General features: G+C 44.9%; 1 protein-coding gene across 3 annotated transcripts in view; it reads left to right on the forward strand.

The window, feature by feature from the left end:
• The window catches only part of LOC144124535 (FUN14 domain-containing protein 1-like), a 42,879-nt gene that overhangs the window by 8,650 nt on the left and 18,083 nt on the right, over nt 1-16,146 (forward strand). For all 3 annotated transcript variants that reach the window (XM_077657280.1, XM_077657278.1, XM_077657279.1), the window contains exons 2-4: nt 5,902-5,921; nt 9,979-10,072; nt 10,178-10,253. In XM_077657280.1, the coding sequence (XP_077513406.1) occupies nt 5,912-5,921; nt 9,979-10,072; nt 10,178-10,253 (180 nt within the window). In that variant the 5' untranslated portion in view covers nt 5,902-5,911. The remainder of the gene's footprint in view (nt 1-5,901; nt 5,922-9,978; nt 10,073-10,177; nt 10,254-16,146) is intronic.

Here is a 16,146-nt window from a genome sequence, read left to right on the forward strand (position 1 = left end):
CGGGCCTACCTCACCCTCACTTACAGTCATTTTAAAACTTGAGTTATTTTTTATAGCCTGCAACTTCTGGCGATAAGGCTGAATAAGACAGGCCCTTAAAGCACTATCGGTCGAGAGGCTTAATGCCTATAATGTGTATGCGCTTGTACGTGTGTGTTGTTCGAGCTAGTACCTGAAACAAAACCAAGACATTACGAGCTGAGCCCCAAATATCACTCTGCCTTTACTTCTGGCACGCACTGCATGCATACATGTGCCCTACACCTAAACATGTCATTGTTATCTATATTCACTGCTAAAAATGAGTCAAGTTGTTGTGTCTGTGTGCAAAAAGTAATATACGCCAAGAATATTTAGAACGCAATGCAGTAGCGTTTATCACGACAGTTACAATGAGTGCTAAGCACTGAATAGACTCAGAACAAAGAAAGTTTGTAGGTCGCTTAATTACGATTACTCAATGACATTGCAACAGCACTGGGTCTTCTGAATTTCACTGCATCTAATCTCCTGCCACTTCGTGCGGTTTGCTGCATGCTTGTCTGATGACGCTTCCATGCGCATGGATGGAAGGTGATGAAGACCACGCTTTCAAACTGTAGCATGAGAGACTGGCAGTTTAACGCGCTGGAACGCGGGTACTTGGCGAAGATGACGACATTGTAAGCACAGCTCGAGAGCTTGGCAGTTCGTACAGGCAGGATGTTAAGATTTCTCCCAACTGATTGTTCATCTGAGGGAAGTGTATGAACTGACCGATTTTAAACCGGAGGAGCACTCCCTCTTTGGTGGTGTGCTCAGCCTTAACTCGCATCTAGTGTTCTGTTGCTCAGTCTTTTTGCGATTTGTTTTGTAGCTTTTCCTAAAAGCTTTGTAAATAATTTAGTTAATGTCAATAGAGTATATTTTCAATGTAATAAATGCAATGGTTAAGAATGCTGTGGCAATGGCGTAGTGGTCTGAAGCAGTGGCCAGCAGAACTGATTTTTTAGTGCTGCCACAGGTTTGGATCGCGCTCCCTCAGGTGTGAAGTTTATTTGTTTAGTGTCTTCCGCCAGTGCAATGCCGGCTTTCCGCTGTAATGAGGTTCTTATGCTGTTGCTTAAAATAAAACATTATTCAGGCCACTTGAAAATCAGACAGGTCACTAAAATGCAGCATTTGGGCTGAATAATGGTAATTACTAACTCCCCTAGTCTGGAGTGAACGATGATGATGATGAATTTTTATGGCACAAGGGCATCTGTAGCCAAAGAGCGCCACGGCACAAGGTTTTTCTTTTCCTGAAGGTGGGGTCTTTAGGTGGGGTCAAAGACCCCGTTTCCCAAGGATTTCACCCTAAAGAAGCCGAGCACCAAGCAGGGGAAAGCATGTACCCATTCTATCACCTGTGGGCACCCGGCAACACTGGGGATCGAACCCCGCACCTCCCGCATGCGAGGCGAATGCTCAAACGACTAGGCCGCCACCCTCGCCCTCAGTGCACACTGCCCTCCCTCACCCTCACATCATCATATCTTCCCTCCTTCACCTCACGATGTCCTTCCTCCCTCGCCCTCACTCACCATACATTTCCTCCCTCACCCTCGTCCTCACGAATTTTCATGCACCCATCCTCCCTCACCTGACCGAGTGAAATCCTCATGAGGTTAGGGGGAGGACGCCCTCATGAGGGTGCCCACCTGTGGTTATGGCTTTCAGCTGCCATCCCGAAAGACTTCGGTTTGACCCTGGCTGCAGCAGTTGTGTTTCGATGGAGGCGAAATGCTAGAGGCTCGTGTACTATGCATTTTCAGTGCACGTTAAAGAACCCCAAGTGGTTGAAATTGCCCAGAGCCCTCCACTGTGGCATCCCTCATTGCCTGAGTCACTTGGGGACATTAAACCCCATAAAGCCAAAACCAGCCAGTCATTCGGGCAGTGTCTATGGTAACTCTTTGGCAACGGGTTTTAGGGTTGAAGCAGTTGAAAGCATCTGTTGCTCCAAAGTAGCTGTGGAAATCCAAAGATAATCTGAAGCACTCCCACTGAAGCACTCCCACTTCTTCCAGTCATTCGGGTCTCAGAAGCCCAATATGTGTGGTAATTCCGCGGCGAAGGGGTTGAAAAATGCCGTGCCATCGGTCGCCTGCATTGTTAGTGGGCTAGAGCTGGTTCCTTATGCGTCGGTGGCCATGGCTTCTGAACCGCAGTTAGGCTTTAGTCAGGCTTCCCCCCGTACCTGGAGTCTTGGCACCTTCTGGGTCTCATCAGGCATACGGGAATCCAAAAATCCCACCGCTGCCACTATATCATGTACCAATAACCACGGGGAGGATAATGAATGAGGATTCTGCCCGTGAAGTACACCCAAACCACTTTGTTGTATGTGCATCCGAGATGTGTACATCATCGAATGATGAAAAGTCACATGATGATTACTGATGATTATCATTGCCCAGTGTTGCTTGGCTACATGTCAGTAGTTTTCAGAGGGAACTAATTGCTCTGAATTCTTTGCAGACAAGACTGATATGCATTGGTCTTGTGCGCTGTGAATAGTCATGTTTGTCTTTCTGCGCCTGATGCACAGCTTTTTTTGATGCATCACATAAGGGAGGTGGTTTGCAGTGTTTCTTCTCAGCAAGATGAGGATAAAGATGAGCATATGCTGTGCACTTATCTGGTTTTGGCCTCTGGTCTTGGCCTGAACACTCTAGCCTAACCATTTGTGCTAAGCTTAGTCACCTCTCTGCATTAAGCTGATGTTATCATTTCAATCTGCACACTTTTAAGTGGTTAAGAATGCAATACTTCAGTCTTCCCTATAATCAGCTTTGTTTACTACCACATGCTTGGGGTGCATGCACACATCATGTGTAAAGTTCTGTTCATTTCCAGATCCTGTAATCAGTTTCTGAAAATTCATAACTAGAATCGATTTGGGAGGGAATCGTTATATTATACCAACCCTGATAGCATTTTTATGTGGCAGAGTATACACCAGCCAGACAGGGCAGTGTCAAAGTGCATCCCTAAAAGAGCATGAGTGTGCACAGAGGAGTGACTTTTGTACCCGCCTCTCTTCCCATGCGCATGAATGTTCTTGCAGAGCTCAGTTAATAAATAGCGTCTTTTTAGTTATGGTGACCAGCGTACACGTGAGATTGCAGAGACCTATTATAGCATCAAAGCATTGTCAATGTGTGTAAGCCAGCCTGCAATAGCTCTGTCCAATAATTCGATAAAGAACTGTCCTACTTAGATGACACTAACTTTTTGTTAACTTTGTATGTGCGTGTGTGCACACATATGTATATAACTTTAGCGAGAAGTTTAAAAAATACTGCTACACAGTGGGAGGCTGCAATTTCAACCACGACGTTTGTCATTCTGAGGGCTACTGAGAACATTTATTGTGTGTTTGATTTCTTAATTAAACTGAATTAATATTTACATATTTACATGTTTACATATTTACATATTTACAACTTTTTACATATTTCAGTTGGGGGAAAATTCCGGTGCCAAAGAACGTTCCATCCAGCAGCTAATCAGTCAGTCAGTTCTATTTAGGATTATGTACGGTTTTGTTTTTATTGTGTTCAAGGTCGGCCCACGAAATATGAAAAAAAAAAAAGATGCGTGACCATGTTTTGAAATGAGCTCCCGATGAGCGAATCTCATTTCTAGTCAAGACAACCCATGCTGCGAAAGTGACAATGCGAGGACAGTTGTGCAGATGCTGGTGGCAAATACGAAATTCATTTCAGTTGTACTTCATGTCTATGTAGGGAACACTGGATGCGACACCTGTCATTAGGGTTATAACGAACTGAACTCAAACCCGCATTTCTGTTGCGTTGGCTGGAATTTCATCTCTTTTTGCCACTGGAGGCAAATCACAGATGCCAGTAGAGAGGTGAAACTGTCAGAGGCAGTCATCTCTGCATCTCTGTGCTTAGAAATGAGACGTTACCAATATTGAGAGATGACGCCGGGCAACACCCAGGAAACACTGCTGTGTTTTTTTTGTCCATCTGATGACTGTCCGGCATACTGTGCAGTGCACTTGAAGAGTAAGTGGTATGAATTTCGAACATAATGCCAGTGTTTGTGCTCTGACCTGGCCCTGTCACTTTTGTAGCATGAGAGGGCTCGGCTAGAAGTGGTTTTTGTTCACCATGTGCTCATTTGAGAGCATTGCAGCTGGAGTACATGCGAGCGCTTGGTAACGTGGGATTTCTTCGTATTAATGCGATAGCATTTAGATTGTCATTTCACAAAAAATATCTCACTTCTCTGTCAGGAAATTCTCTGATTGGTCGAAAGAAATCTCATGACCTTGCGATGTCATCACAGTCCGCCCGCCATGACACGTGGCAACCTGCCCACCAGGTTGTGAGCTACATGCCCCCATGGCATGTGGCAGGGAAATTAATTCAAATGAATTGAATGCTATTTCCACCTCCCTACCTTGAAGCTGTGCATGAGCCTTACGGGAGCTCGGAAAGAGCATCCTGGGTCTCGTAAGCCTCACTGGTGGCTGTGTTTAAAACAGCTACCTGCCGGTGCATTGGCGCATCACTTAACTGCTTCACCTCTGTGCCAGTACTGCTATAAGGACTCCCAGAGTGCAATTAAGAGGGTGGTCACGTCATCAACACCACGTGACCACCTGTGGACTAATCTTGAGGCACTGGCAAATTTGAAAATCTGAGAACCCCCAAAATTTGCAAGTTGACCCACACCCAAAAATTCCAGAGGAACCTCAAAATTTTGGAAGTAAGTAGGCCAACTGCAGAAAATGGATTTGTGGCGCACTGTGGTACGAGATACGGTGTGGCCATTTTTATTGTTGCTGTTGCCATGCCGTGGACGAAGGTGGTTTGGCATGGCTGTTATTCAAGCGAGCATCTTACCTGTTCTGTTAAGCTGCACAAGCAGTGGCGCTACAGATTAAGGTGGATTAGTCGGTGGATCAAGGTGGAGTAGCGGGTTGGGCTAGTGGGATCCCATATGATAATCCAATGGAAGGTACTAGAACATCCTAGATGGTGATGACTGATGCATACAATTAAAGGCAATGGAACCAGTTCCAAACAGAGTTCTTTTGGGGGCAAGTGCCGCAGCGGTGGCCTAGTAATTGAGCATCCACCTCGCATGCGGGAGATGTGGGGTTCGATCCCCAGTGCCGCCAGGTACCCACCGGTGATACAATGGGTACAAGCTTCCCCTGGCCTGGTGCTCAGCTTAATCAGGGTGAAATGCTAGGGAAATGGGTCTTTGACCCCACCTTAAGCAAATGAAAAATACCTTGTGCCATGGCGCTCTTTGGCCACAGATGCCCTTGCGCCATAAGAATTCATGATCGTCATCAGTTCTTGCGGGAAAAAGCTGCTGCAGTGGCTCAGTGGTTACGGTGCTTGCCTGCTGATCTGAATGATGCGGGTTACTTGGGAAAAGCAACCTGGATCTTACAAGCCCCGTAGGTGGATGTGTTTTAAACAGCCACTTGCTGGTGCAGTGGTGCGTTATCGCTAAATGTGTCAGTAGTGGTATGAGGACTTGCTGCAATCGACCGGACCAGTGTGACAGATTTTGCGTAGCCGGAATTGGAATAGGATAAAAATTAGATTAGGGAGTGAAAGACAGCGGTCTCAGAATTGGAATAGATCGGAGAGTGAAAGAAGAATTCTAGCACATTTCCTCTGCATCAATCCAATTGACTGCCCCTAAATTTTTTCTTTTCCTGGTGTGCTGCACGAGAGTGTTCAGCTTTCCTTTAGAACTATGCTTCTTGAGATGTTTAATGGTTTAGTCACAGCAGCATAAAAATGTGTCTTTGGTGTGCAAAGTGCATGACTTGTGCACTGCAGTCTGCATTGCTGTTCTCATGGTGCCTCTCCTTTCTCTTTGCAGAGGACCAAGTATGAAGCCAGGTAAGCTGCAAAAACAGAGGCCACTCTGTTCCCCCTCTGGTGTGAGCACACCATGGGGCATCTTGTGATTTTGTGAGCTAACCAGCAACATATGTGGCAATTTTATAACATTATTCTATGTTCGATGTGGATTAGACATGCGTACGCAGGCCAGGCGCAAACCTCACAGAGCGGAAGTGGGACGTCACATGATGCGTGGTTCATTGTTTGAATTCACCTAAGAGACACCAAATTTTTGTGCCGTGTTTTCCTCTTTCTAATGATGTGTAAGGAATTAGTATACTTGGATCACCAAATGATATTTGCCTACAACCGCTAAATAATTTGATTTAATTTTTTTTTCACCTGTTTCAGTTTAAACAGCCGAACAGTCTGACGTCAAAGGTCAGTAGATGTCACATGATGCATGAAAGAAACTGCGCTATAATCACTGCTTCGTTGTTTTAATCCACTGCATTGCTAAAGCCAGCCTTGCTCAAGAGCCAGAATCACAGTGAATGACAAAGCAGCCATTATATTGCATTTTTTTTTTATACCTCATGTGGCCTTTACTGGCTTTTGATGTCGTAGCCATCATTTGGGTGTTAAAACTAGAACAGGTGAAAGAAGAAATTCAGTTGTAAATTATGTAGCGGTCGTGTAGGTGAATGCCACATGGTGATCCATGTATAGGAATGCATTATGTACCGCGGTGGCTCAGTTGTTATGGTGCTTGACAGCTGACCCGAAAGACAGGAATTCAATCCCGGCCGTGGCAGTGGCATTTTAATGGAAGCAAAATGCTTGATGACTGTATATTGTGCGATATCAGTGCACGTTAAAGAACCCCAGCTTGTTGAAATTATCTAGAGTGCTCCACTACAGTGTCCATCATAGCCTGAGTTGCTTTGCGACGTTAAGCCTCATAAACCAGCCTTACACATTATTACAACAAAGAAACCATGCAACCAAAATTTCTGTCTAAACACGTTTGAGCGGCAAATGAGCTGTAGTTTCAGATTCAGACATAACAGACGCTTCAGAAGTTACTGGAACCCTGGTGTCGCACTATTTACCACTCGCCCAGTAGAGGAACCGCCTGCATGAGTGAGCCAGCTAAATGGCGCGCAGTTCGAATTTTGTCACCTGATCAATTTGCATATTCAGTTTGCATTGAATGAATGTTTATTTCGGGCAGACAAGACATTAAAGTATAAGTCTGCCTAAGAGGCTGCCAGAAAGGCACGGATTCCTCATAAGTGTCAGTCTCTCAGTACACACAAACCCTCAGCATACGGTGAGAGAAAAAAATGAATAGCTTACATGCACTGAAGAGTGGATAAAAATGGTAAACATAACACAGGCATTGACACAGAGCAGGACTGGAAGGTTAAACCAGTAAATATAATGCTGGCATTCAAAGCAACCGGACATGATTTAAGAAGTCAAATTCCTCATAAAGTGACAACAAGTATCCATCCAGCTTTTTTTTTTTAACACTGCCAAAAGATCATTGATTTACTAAAGTCATGATGGCATGGTGGTGATTTAAAAAATGTGTTATAACAAATGATTGTTGTTGCATGTCATAATTTGTTCATATTTTACGCTTTTTTAAAGTTGTGTGCCTTGTGTTGCATTCGTGTTCTTTCGGGAGGTATTTTCGAAAAAATTCTCTTTCATTAAGCTTCGTTGCGTGAAATATGGTAATTGCTGTTTTCCTGTTAACGAGGTTTCCTATTGTTAATACATTGTTGTTCTGGAAGAGCGGAGCGGAATGACTCATGTAGGGTGCGTCCTCAATAATGCGTAATATGGGTTTCTGTAAAATAAATAACTTATCCATATTGGTTTTCATCTTCATTCCCCAAAAAAGATAAACAGTATTGAAGGCATGAATGCACTAGGCTATAATGTTGTGGAGGTAATAGGTTCCTTAGTTTATTAATAATACAGATGGATCTCACAATACTGGTTTTTATGTTGACGATACGATTTGACCAGGTCAAATGTTCTTCAAACATAACTCCAAGAAACCTATGAAATGCGGAGCGCTGGATGACTTCATCATTATACTTTAGTACTATGGTATCATCGATACCCCTACCACGAGGCTGGAATATAATGTATTTTGCTTTGTTTTGTCTGTGTTTAATCTTTATTTCTTTTTTCTAAGCCACTCATAAGCATTCCTTTGCCAGATATTAGCTTCTCCTTGAATAGCGCATAAATTTTCACCAGAAAAAAAACGTTCGTGCCATCAGCATATAAAATTATGTCTGTAGAGGCACGTTAGTGACATTGTCATGGGCTAGAAGACGTCAAAGTAGGCAGTGGCGTGGCACAGAGCACTCGCGCTAGGCCTACCGCCATTAAATCATTCCATCGTCATCTGTCATGTAGTCATATCTTCACCGGCTTGCCGTCACGTAACATTTGGTGGAGGTGCGGGTCATTGATCTCTATCCTGATCCTGGAGCTCCAGCATTTTGCGTGCGCTGTGGTCGTTGGTTGTGCATTTCTGTCTGCACTGCCTGGCTGTGCCCCAGCCTGTCAGACCAGAACTGACCACTCTGTTCCCCGCCATCGCTGCAGATGGCGGGGATTTATGATCAGTTCTGACTGAATCAGACAAGTAGTCACCCAAAGCATACAACCATGAGATGAAGACAAAGAACCTTTAAGTGTGGACATGAGGAAGTTGAACGAAATGGGGTGTACAACAAAGCAAAAACACGGTCTGTGTTGGCGAATTCTTGCGACGGGTCAGGTCAACGTCATATTGGATGTTGTCAGAGCTTGCACAAGCGGTCACGAGCTAGGTGTGGCAGTTTGACAAATATTCATTGAAATAATTACATTACAGTCATTTCTATTTCAAAAGAATGTCGTTTTAGTCATGCTCACTGCCACAGCTATCCTCTTGGCCAGAAATCTCAGCAGGAAATTTTTTGTTCACTGTCCCTTTAACGACAACCCTCACTGAAAACGGAGCTTTTATAAGCTAGAAAAGACTGGAAAATACATGTTGCCGTCACTCGCCCATTTTGGAAGCAAACTGCATGCATCGATACTGAATTTTTTGCACAATCCTCAGAGGCTATGCTACATTGCCATTCACTTCAAAACAGTAGCAACCAGTCCCTCTCAGTATGCATGTTGCGGGTTTGCTTTGAGTGGACGGAAGAAGGTTTTTTAATTCAATTGAGAATTGGTTTTAAGGAGAGGAAATGGCGCATTAACTGTCTTACATATCTTGGTGAACACATGGGAGAGGCCTTTGCCCTGCAGTGGGCGCAGTCAGGCTGATGCTGACGATGAAAGTGCAAGCTGTATGCATGTCTTAAATGCGTACAAATGGTAGAAGTGCAGTCAGAATAACTCTGTAAATTGAATGACATCACTTCCAAGCCATTCAGACCACTGGTTTTGTAGGAAAAAGGAGTACACAGTTGTACCGATGACTTCGTAAAAATACTTCAGATATGTCTTACCTCAGTCATATCGATTTATAACACAACTTCTACTAGAGCTGAAAATGTTTTTCAAGTAGTATTATGGGGCAGTTGACTGATGGGAAAGGCTCAGAAGTTCAATCATTTTTAAAATTTAATTTTTCCCCTCTACCATTGGCCGCATGCGGATGTACACCAGCGCTTGTTAGTTTACCAGAACAGTTAGGAAGCCTATTAGCTGAAGATAAAAATACTCTAAATGGTTCGTTTGATAGTGTTCAGCACGCAAAAATATAGCGCATAGGTGCACCATTGTTCATTTGCCACCACTAAAAAAAAGTGGAACAACATTTGTCCCGCTGTCTGCAAAGTGTGCAGCCGTTAGCAGCTGCTGCATGAAAAATGGCTTTTTCTGCCTATTGCATTTTGCACCAAATGCTTTGCTTCACTAAAAATAGGATGTTCAGCACCAGCAGTGTCAAATGTAGAAGAGCTGCTCGTGTGGTTGAACCCAGGCCGAATGGGCACCAGCCCATTGGTGCTCCAGGTTGAAAGGCTGTGCAGGCATCTAACACTTCTGCCCTGTGTCTGAGATGAAAAGCAGTGTGACCACCCACCTGCAGGTTCCAAGGGCGAGTCGTGGCCAGTGAGCTTCTTCAAAGATGCCACGAAGGCCTCCCCTGCTAAGCAGCTCACTATTGGAGGCATATCGGGATGGTGAGTGCCGTCTGCCGAAACTTAAAGCGGTCATTGGAGCTGATTCAGGAGCTGTGTACATTTTCTCTAATGTTGTGGGCTGGACTGCCTGGGTCTTGTGTGCAGGTGCGTGGGATTTGTGTTCACCAAGGCTGGGAAGATAGCTGCCACAGCCATTGGAGGCAGCCTGCTGCTTTTCCAGGTGAGCTCTATGCTTGTGGGGCAGCTGGTTTGTTGGCAGTCGTACGTGCAGAACGGGACCATTGCAACCATCACTGTGACATCTGTTGAAGAGAAAGAAATGAATGGCAGGGGAGAATTGACATTCCTCATTAGAAAGACGCACTCAGTGCCACTCGTGTGTTGATGGCATCTGGCAGAGGCTGTGCCCCCATCTTGCTTGCCAAGGCTGCTGGGTCTGTGCTTTCTTCCAGCAGATCTGCTACGTACCTGAGAAGCTCAGCTGCACTTTCTTTTTTTTTTTTCGTTTACGCAACAAATTATTCCAAGTGCGTGGAATATGCGATGAGGAAAGCAGGTGCAGTGCGGGTCAAGAACTTTCCTCCTTTTGCTGTCTTGTGTGGCAGCTCGGCAACAGACAGTATGCTGCACTGTACACGGAAATCAGTCATTTTGTTTCACTTTTTGCTCATTTTAACTCAGCATGCGTTGCCCCAAGGTGAGTCTTCAGTGAATATATGTTTACCTAATCGGATGTTGGGTAAAGACAGGAAAAAGAGTTGTGCACTGTGCCAACTATTGTACCTTTGATGTTTCGCTTTTGACTTTCGCATGTGGCATGTATAACGTAGTCTATTAGCTATATTTAGGCTGTGCAGGAGTTGCATACTAAAAAATGCATACGCCATCTAAATGTTTCAAATCTCGAGAAATTGCACATTTTTCCAGAAAGGCAGTGCTAAAGAGACATGGACAAAGACGAGACGACGAGGACGGGCACTGAACTTGCAACAGATTTTATAATGAAAGAATTCACTCTTATAAACATTGTGTACAGCCGTGGCTATCGTTCACTCATGCGCAGATAATTCAGCTCTTTTTGGGAAAGGGCGATACAGGCGGTGCTGACACAGCCCTCTCCCAGACTCCATATCTGTTCAGATTCTGCGATTTCTGTAGTGATGCGTACTTTGCTCTTTCTGATTACGGAGGTGTCATCAAGTGCAGGTGAACAATCTTGGCTAGTGAGACAGTGACTTGCAAGGAAATCTTCAAAATCTTTTCCCTCGCGTGCATTTTTCACGTTCCTGGCATGCTCCCTTAACCTCTCATTCACGCATCTACCAGTTTGCCCAACGTACGTTTTTCCACAACTTAAGGGAATTCGGTAAACTACATCATCTGTACATTCAACAAAAGGCGGCCTGTGTTTTTTGCCACAGCCACGCTGCTGGGTCACCTCCGGATCAGTTATCCTGCAAAGCTTGGCCAGCTTGTGAGGAGCAGAGAACACGACTTTCACGTCGTAACGCTGGGCTACCTTTTTCGGGTTGTGCGAGAGTGTGTGTATGTAAGGTATCACTGCTACCTTCTGCCTACGCTGTGCGCGGCCATCACACGTTTGCACCTTACTGCACATCTTTTTCAAGAAGCCTTCAGCGACTGAAACCAGGAGGTAGTGAGGATACCCAGTGCTCAGCAGTCTTTGAGCTTGACGGTTGAACGCTTCTGATATCAGATGCGGGCAGGTTTTGCCGAGAGCGTTTTTGATGCACGACATGGCAATAGCTCGTTTAACGAGCTTTGAGTGGGTGGAATTGAACGGCAAAAGTGGTTTGTTGGCGCGCGGTTCATAGCACCAGCAGACACCATAATCTTTGAAGTGAGACCGAATATCTAGAAATCTAATTTGGCCATTGACTGGACGTTCGTGGGTGAGGTCAAGAGGGTTCATCACAATATCGAACGCAGCTGCGCGTCACAGTCTAAAACAACTAAAAAATCGTCGTCTTTTTAGCGCTGCCTTTCTGGAAAGTATGTACCAACACGCCCAACTCGCCGCATTACCAAATTGCACATCAAATGTTTTATTTATGACGATGGCAACGAAATCTTCATGGCCTTTATGTAGAGAAAATATCCTTTTTAGCAAGGCACAGTGGGATTTGGTTGATTCGGACTATACGTGCCATCAGCAGATGTGTGCAGGAACCGATGTGCAGATATGATTTGAATCCTGCAAATTGAATGATTACTGCTTGCCAGCAGATGGTTTGTTTGTCAGTTTCTAATAAGTATCAGTGCAATCCAATGTGGGAACCACCAGACTACCAAATAACACTCAATGATGCTGCAGGGGGATATACCGTATTTACTCCGCTCTTAACGCACATCTTTTTTCCAGAAAAAAAATCACCTAAAGATGACATGCATGTTAGAATCGAGTACGAAAATCAAACTCTGCCAGCAACACCCTCTTGTCATCGCCATCGCAAAATGGCGGCCTACCATAGTCGAGGATACCAATAGGTCTCGCAAGCATCTGAAGTGTTCCGTCAGCAATGTGCTGAGCTGGACTTGAGCCAACACGGAAACACCGGCTGCAAAGACATGCAGAGTTCACTATGGTGCCAGGTTCAAAAAAAAGGGGGGGGGGACCTTGTGTTCGGATGCTTTCTAAGTACACTGTACTGGAGCAGCCAGGCAGCCGCTCACCAAGCACACAACAGCCGCCGACACTTCTGTCCAGGGCACATAACATCTTGGCGCCCTGCGAATTCCACTGAGCTCCCACCAAAAGATTAACGCGCCTCGATTTTATTGGAGTGCAGGATCTTGGTGCGCTGCCAAGGTCTGCATTCCGGACGCCGATAAGGGCGTGAAGGAATAAGCTAAGAAAAGCGGAAACAATTGAGGCGGTGGCATGGTTGCCTTTGTCATGGCATTGGGGTGGTGGTTGTTCCAAGTGAAAAGATTCATTTCTTCATCAAAGCATGTAAATCAGATGCGCATTACAATCGAGTAAATGTGTTATTTTTAAAATGGACATGGGTGTTTACAGTGGAAGGTACAGGCACAGACAAACAGCTAGGGGCAGGTGGAGTCCAGCATGGGCATCACACTTTGCCCTCCTCTTTGTCTGCACAATATTGTGCACAAATCCACTAAAACCTCATTAAACCATGGTTGACTGCATCTCAGAAAAAGTACGTAGTAAACAGTAGTGCGGCTTAACTGAAATGGCATATGATTGCCCACTTACCGCATTTACTCGCATAATGTGTACACTTCTTTTTTTAAGTTAAGGCTTCAAAGAAGGGGTGCACACGTTTCACTAAAATGTCCGAAAAAACTTTACAAAGGTCATAACACATAATGTGCATTGTAAATAAAGTTGACTCCAAAGATAAATTGATGCACTATCTCTCACATTCCCGCCCCATGTTACATAGCTCCTCACAGAATGGCATGGCGGTGGGTGCATAGCTCAAAGCCTGCAGTCACAAATAAATGGAGATAAAACGATGCCCTCCTATGTAGCCCGGCTTAAATAGAGAGGAACAGAACAGCAAATGGTTTGGTAGTTTGGAATTCCGGCACACGCTGGAGATTACCTGAAGTTTGCTGAAGTTGAAGTTTGAAGAACGACGTTGTTTTAAGAGCGGTAGCTCTTACTACTTACATTTGTCAAGGACTTGTCTGTCTGCAATTGAGGTCAAATTGACCAAAAGAGTCGCCGCGTGGCAACACTATATTACATAGCAATAGTGAGTGTGTAGCTCCTAAGTCGATACCACTACTTTCGATCCGTATGGGCCAGTATAGTGGCCACCAAAGTGGACCCTCCCAAGATCACCATTTGCACCAAATTTGAGGGCTACCTGTTTGACGCAGAATGTTCAGAATGGTGTCAAATGGTTTGGCATGTTCCCGAGGATAAAATTACTAGTTGAGATGAAGCCCAGAATATGTGTGGGGTTTGTAATGACGACCTTTCCGCCCCCAACCCGGGCATTCCAAGGACCGTCAGACGGTCACTATGGCCGAAGAATTTCTTGCAGAGGTTCTGAATGGCGTCAAACGATTCGTTGTGTTGTGATGCACACGTTTATAAAATATATTAACTGATATAACGAGGAAATATACCGGATATAGCGAAGGTGACTGTAAATCGCAATAGTAGTGCAAAACCCATCAGGTAGATGGTGCTGCTTGTGTCTTAGAAGTGATGTTTCTGGAAAGCAAACATCTGCGGATGTTTGGATTTGGTCTTCTCCATGTTTGCTGAGCACACCGATGTAAACTTGAAGCTTGTGTAGCTAATGCCCTTAAGTCGAACAATGAGGCAGTGTTGGCAGAATTTTATTTCACACGTAGCACTCCATGTATCCTGCAGGGAATGGGCATCTGGATGGGGCGCGTACTACCCATGTCTCGGGCGAAACTATGTTAGACCCCACGTACAGGTTGACTCCCCAATTTTAAATGGTCATTTTTGTAAGAAGGATTGACTTATACACGGCAATATGCGGTATATTTTAAGGATCTCTCTTGCGTGCCAGCGCCGATTTCTTCGTGCCACGCCCAATAGCATGAACAATAGCATGCCACTTCAGATAGCATGAACTTTTCTGTTATGCTGAGCACTCGGTGTTACTGTCCCAGCTTCGGCAAGACACGGATGTCGAACTCGCAATGCGCCCTGCTGAAAGGCCACTTTGGTTAGTTCTTGTTGCGAAAAGAGCTCCAGGGGTGATGCTCATCATTGCCATCGTGGCTCCAGTTGGCTACACTTGGCTACTGTTTTCCATAGGCCGTATACTTGCCGTTGCTGCGTCACAACAGTGTGTTGGGCCGTGCGTAGAGACAACACAACCGCCGTGATTTGATCATGCTTGTTCACGACAAAAAGTGGAAACAGTATGTGTTAACTGATATGTATGCGATAAGCTGGTACAGTTTATGCAGATACAAAATGCATTATGTTTAGTGGTAGCTTATTCTGGGATTTGACTTTACTACTCTTAAAATGAAACTAATGTTTAACGAGGTTGTACTGTATTTGCAAGAGTGCCAAATGCATGCTGTTTGCATGCATTTTGCACGTATTTCGTATTGTTAATTTGTGTCTAGTGCAAATCCTAAGCGTGGCCATGTCGACATATCGTGACGCAGTTTGTCGTCTGCTGCTTCAACACCACAAGCAATGTTCTCGTGATTTATTTACAATCAGCACTCACTGCTTTGCTGACTCAAATTGGGCGCGCACAAAGGAGCCCATCCATAGCAGTGCCAGATTAGGATTTCCACCAAGCGCCAGGGCCACATGCACATATTCTTAACACTAACACCCTCCGTGCAAAAACTACTGAAGACTGCATGATTACACAGCGCTGCTAACAACTGCTCCAGCTCAGCCAAACAAAGCTGTGGCCGGCTGCTCAAGCTAGCATGGCATCAGTGACCAGACCAGTAGCTAGATGGCGCTACTTATTCACTATGATGGCACCCATGAGAAAATGGTCTATAGTGCACTTATAAAAGCTCATGGATACTACCTACAAGGCAGACATGAAGTGGTGGTCCCAGGTTCGAATCCCGGACTAGGGCGAATTGTTCTTTAACTACGAAGTTTCCGAGAAAGCTGTATAGCTTTCCTTTGTAGCCGTGTGGCTGTGCTCGGGTGGATGTCAATGAGTAATTACTCCCTTATTACAAGGCAGACATCAATGTTTCATTTTGCCTGCTCAGAAGCACCAATGAAGAACATGCCGAGTGAAAAATGAGCACCTGTGTCATCTGTCCAAATGTGCTGTCGAAGCAAGTGCCAGGCAGTTCGTTTCTTTTTTGTTTATTTGTTTTTGGTGCTTGTATTGCACGCCTCAAGGTGCTTCAGGTGCAGGCATTTTTGGTGGCACCTACTTTTTTTGTGACATCATTAGCCGCTTGGGCAGATGGGAGGTCTCCCATGCAAATGTTCAGACACCGTGCCTTATTGTGATTGCCTCTGTGATTGAGCGCTGACTAGATTGGTTCATTAGATGGTCCCTCAAAAGGGTGTATAAGGTTGGCTAAAATATGTTTGCATTATGTAGAGTGTACTAGACCTCAGAAGCAAACCGATAATTTAAAAT

This window comes from Amblyomma americanum, chromosome 3, assembly GCF_052857255.1.
Source record: "Amblyomma americanum isolate KBUSLIRL-KWMA chromosome 3, ASM5285725v1, whole genome shotgun sequence".
NCBI classification, from domain to species: Eukaryota; Metazoa; Arthropoda; class Arachnida; order Ixodida; family Ixodidae; genus Amblyomma; species Amblyomma americanum.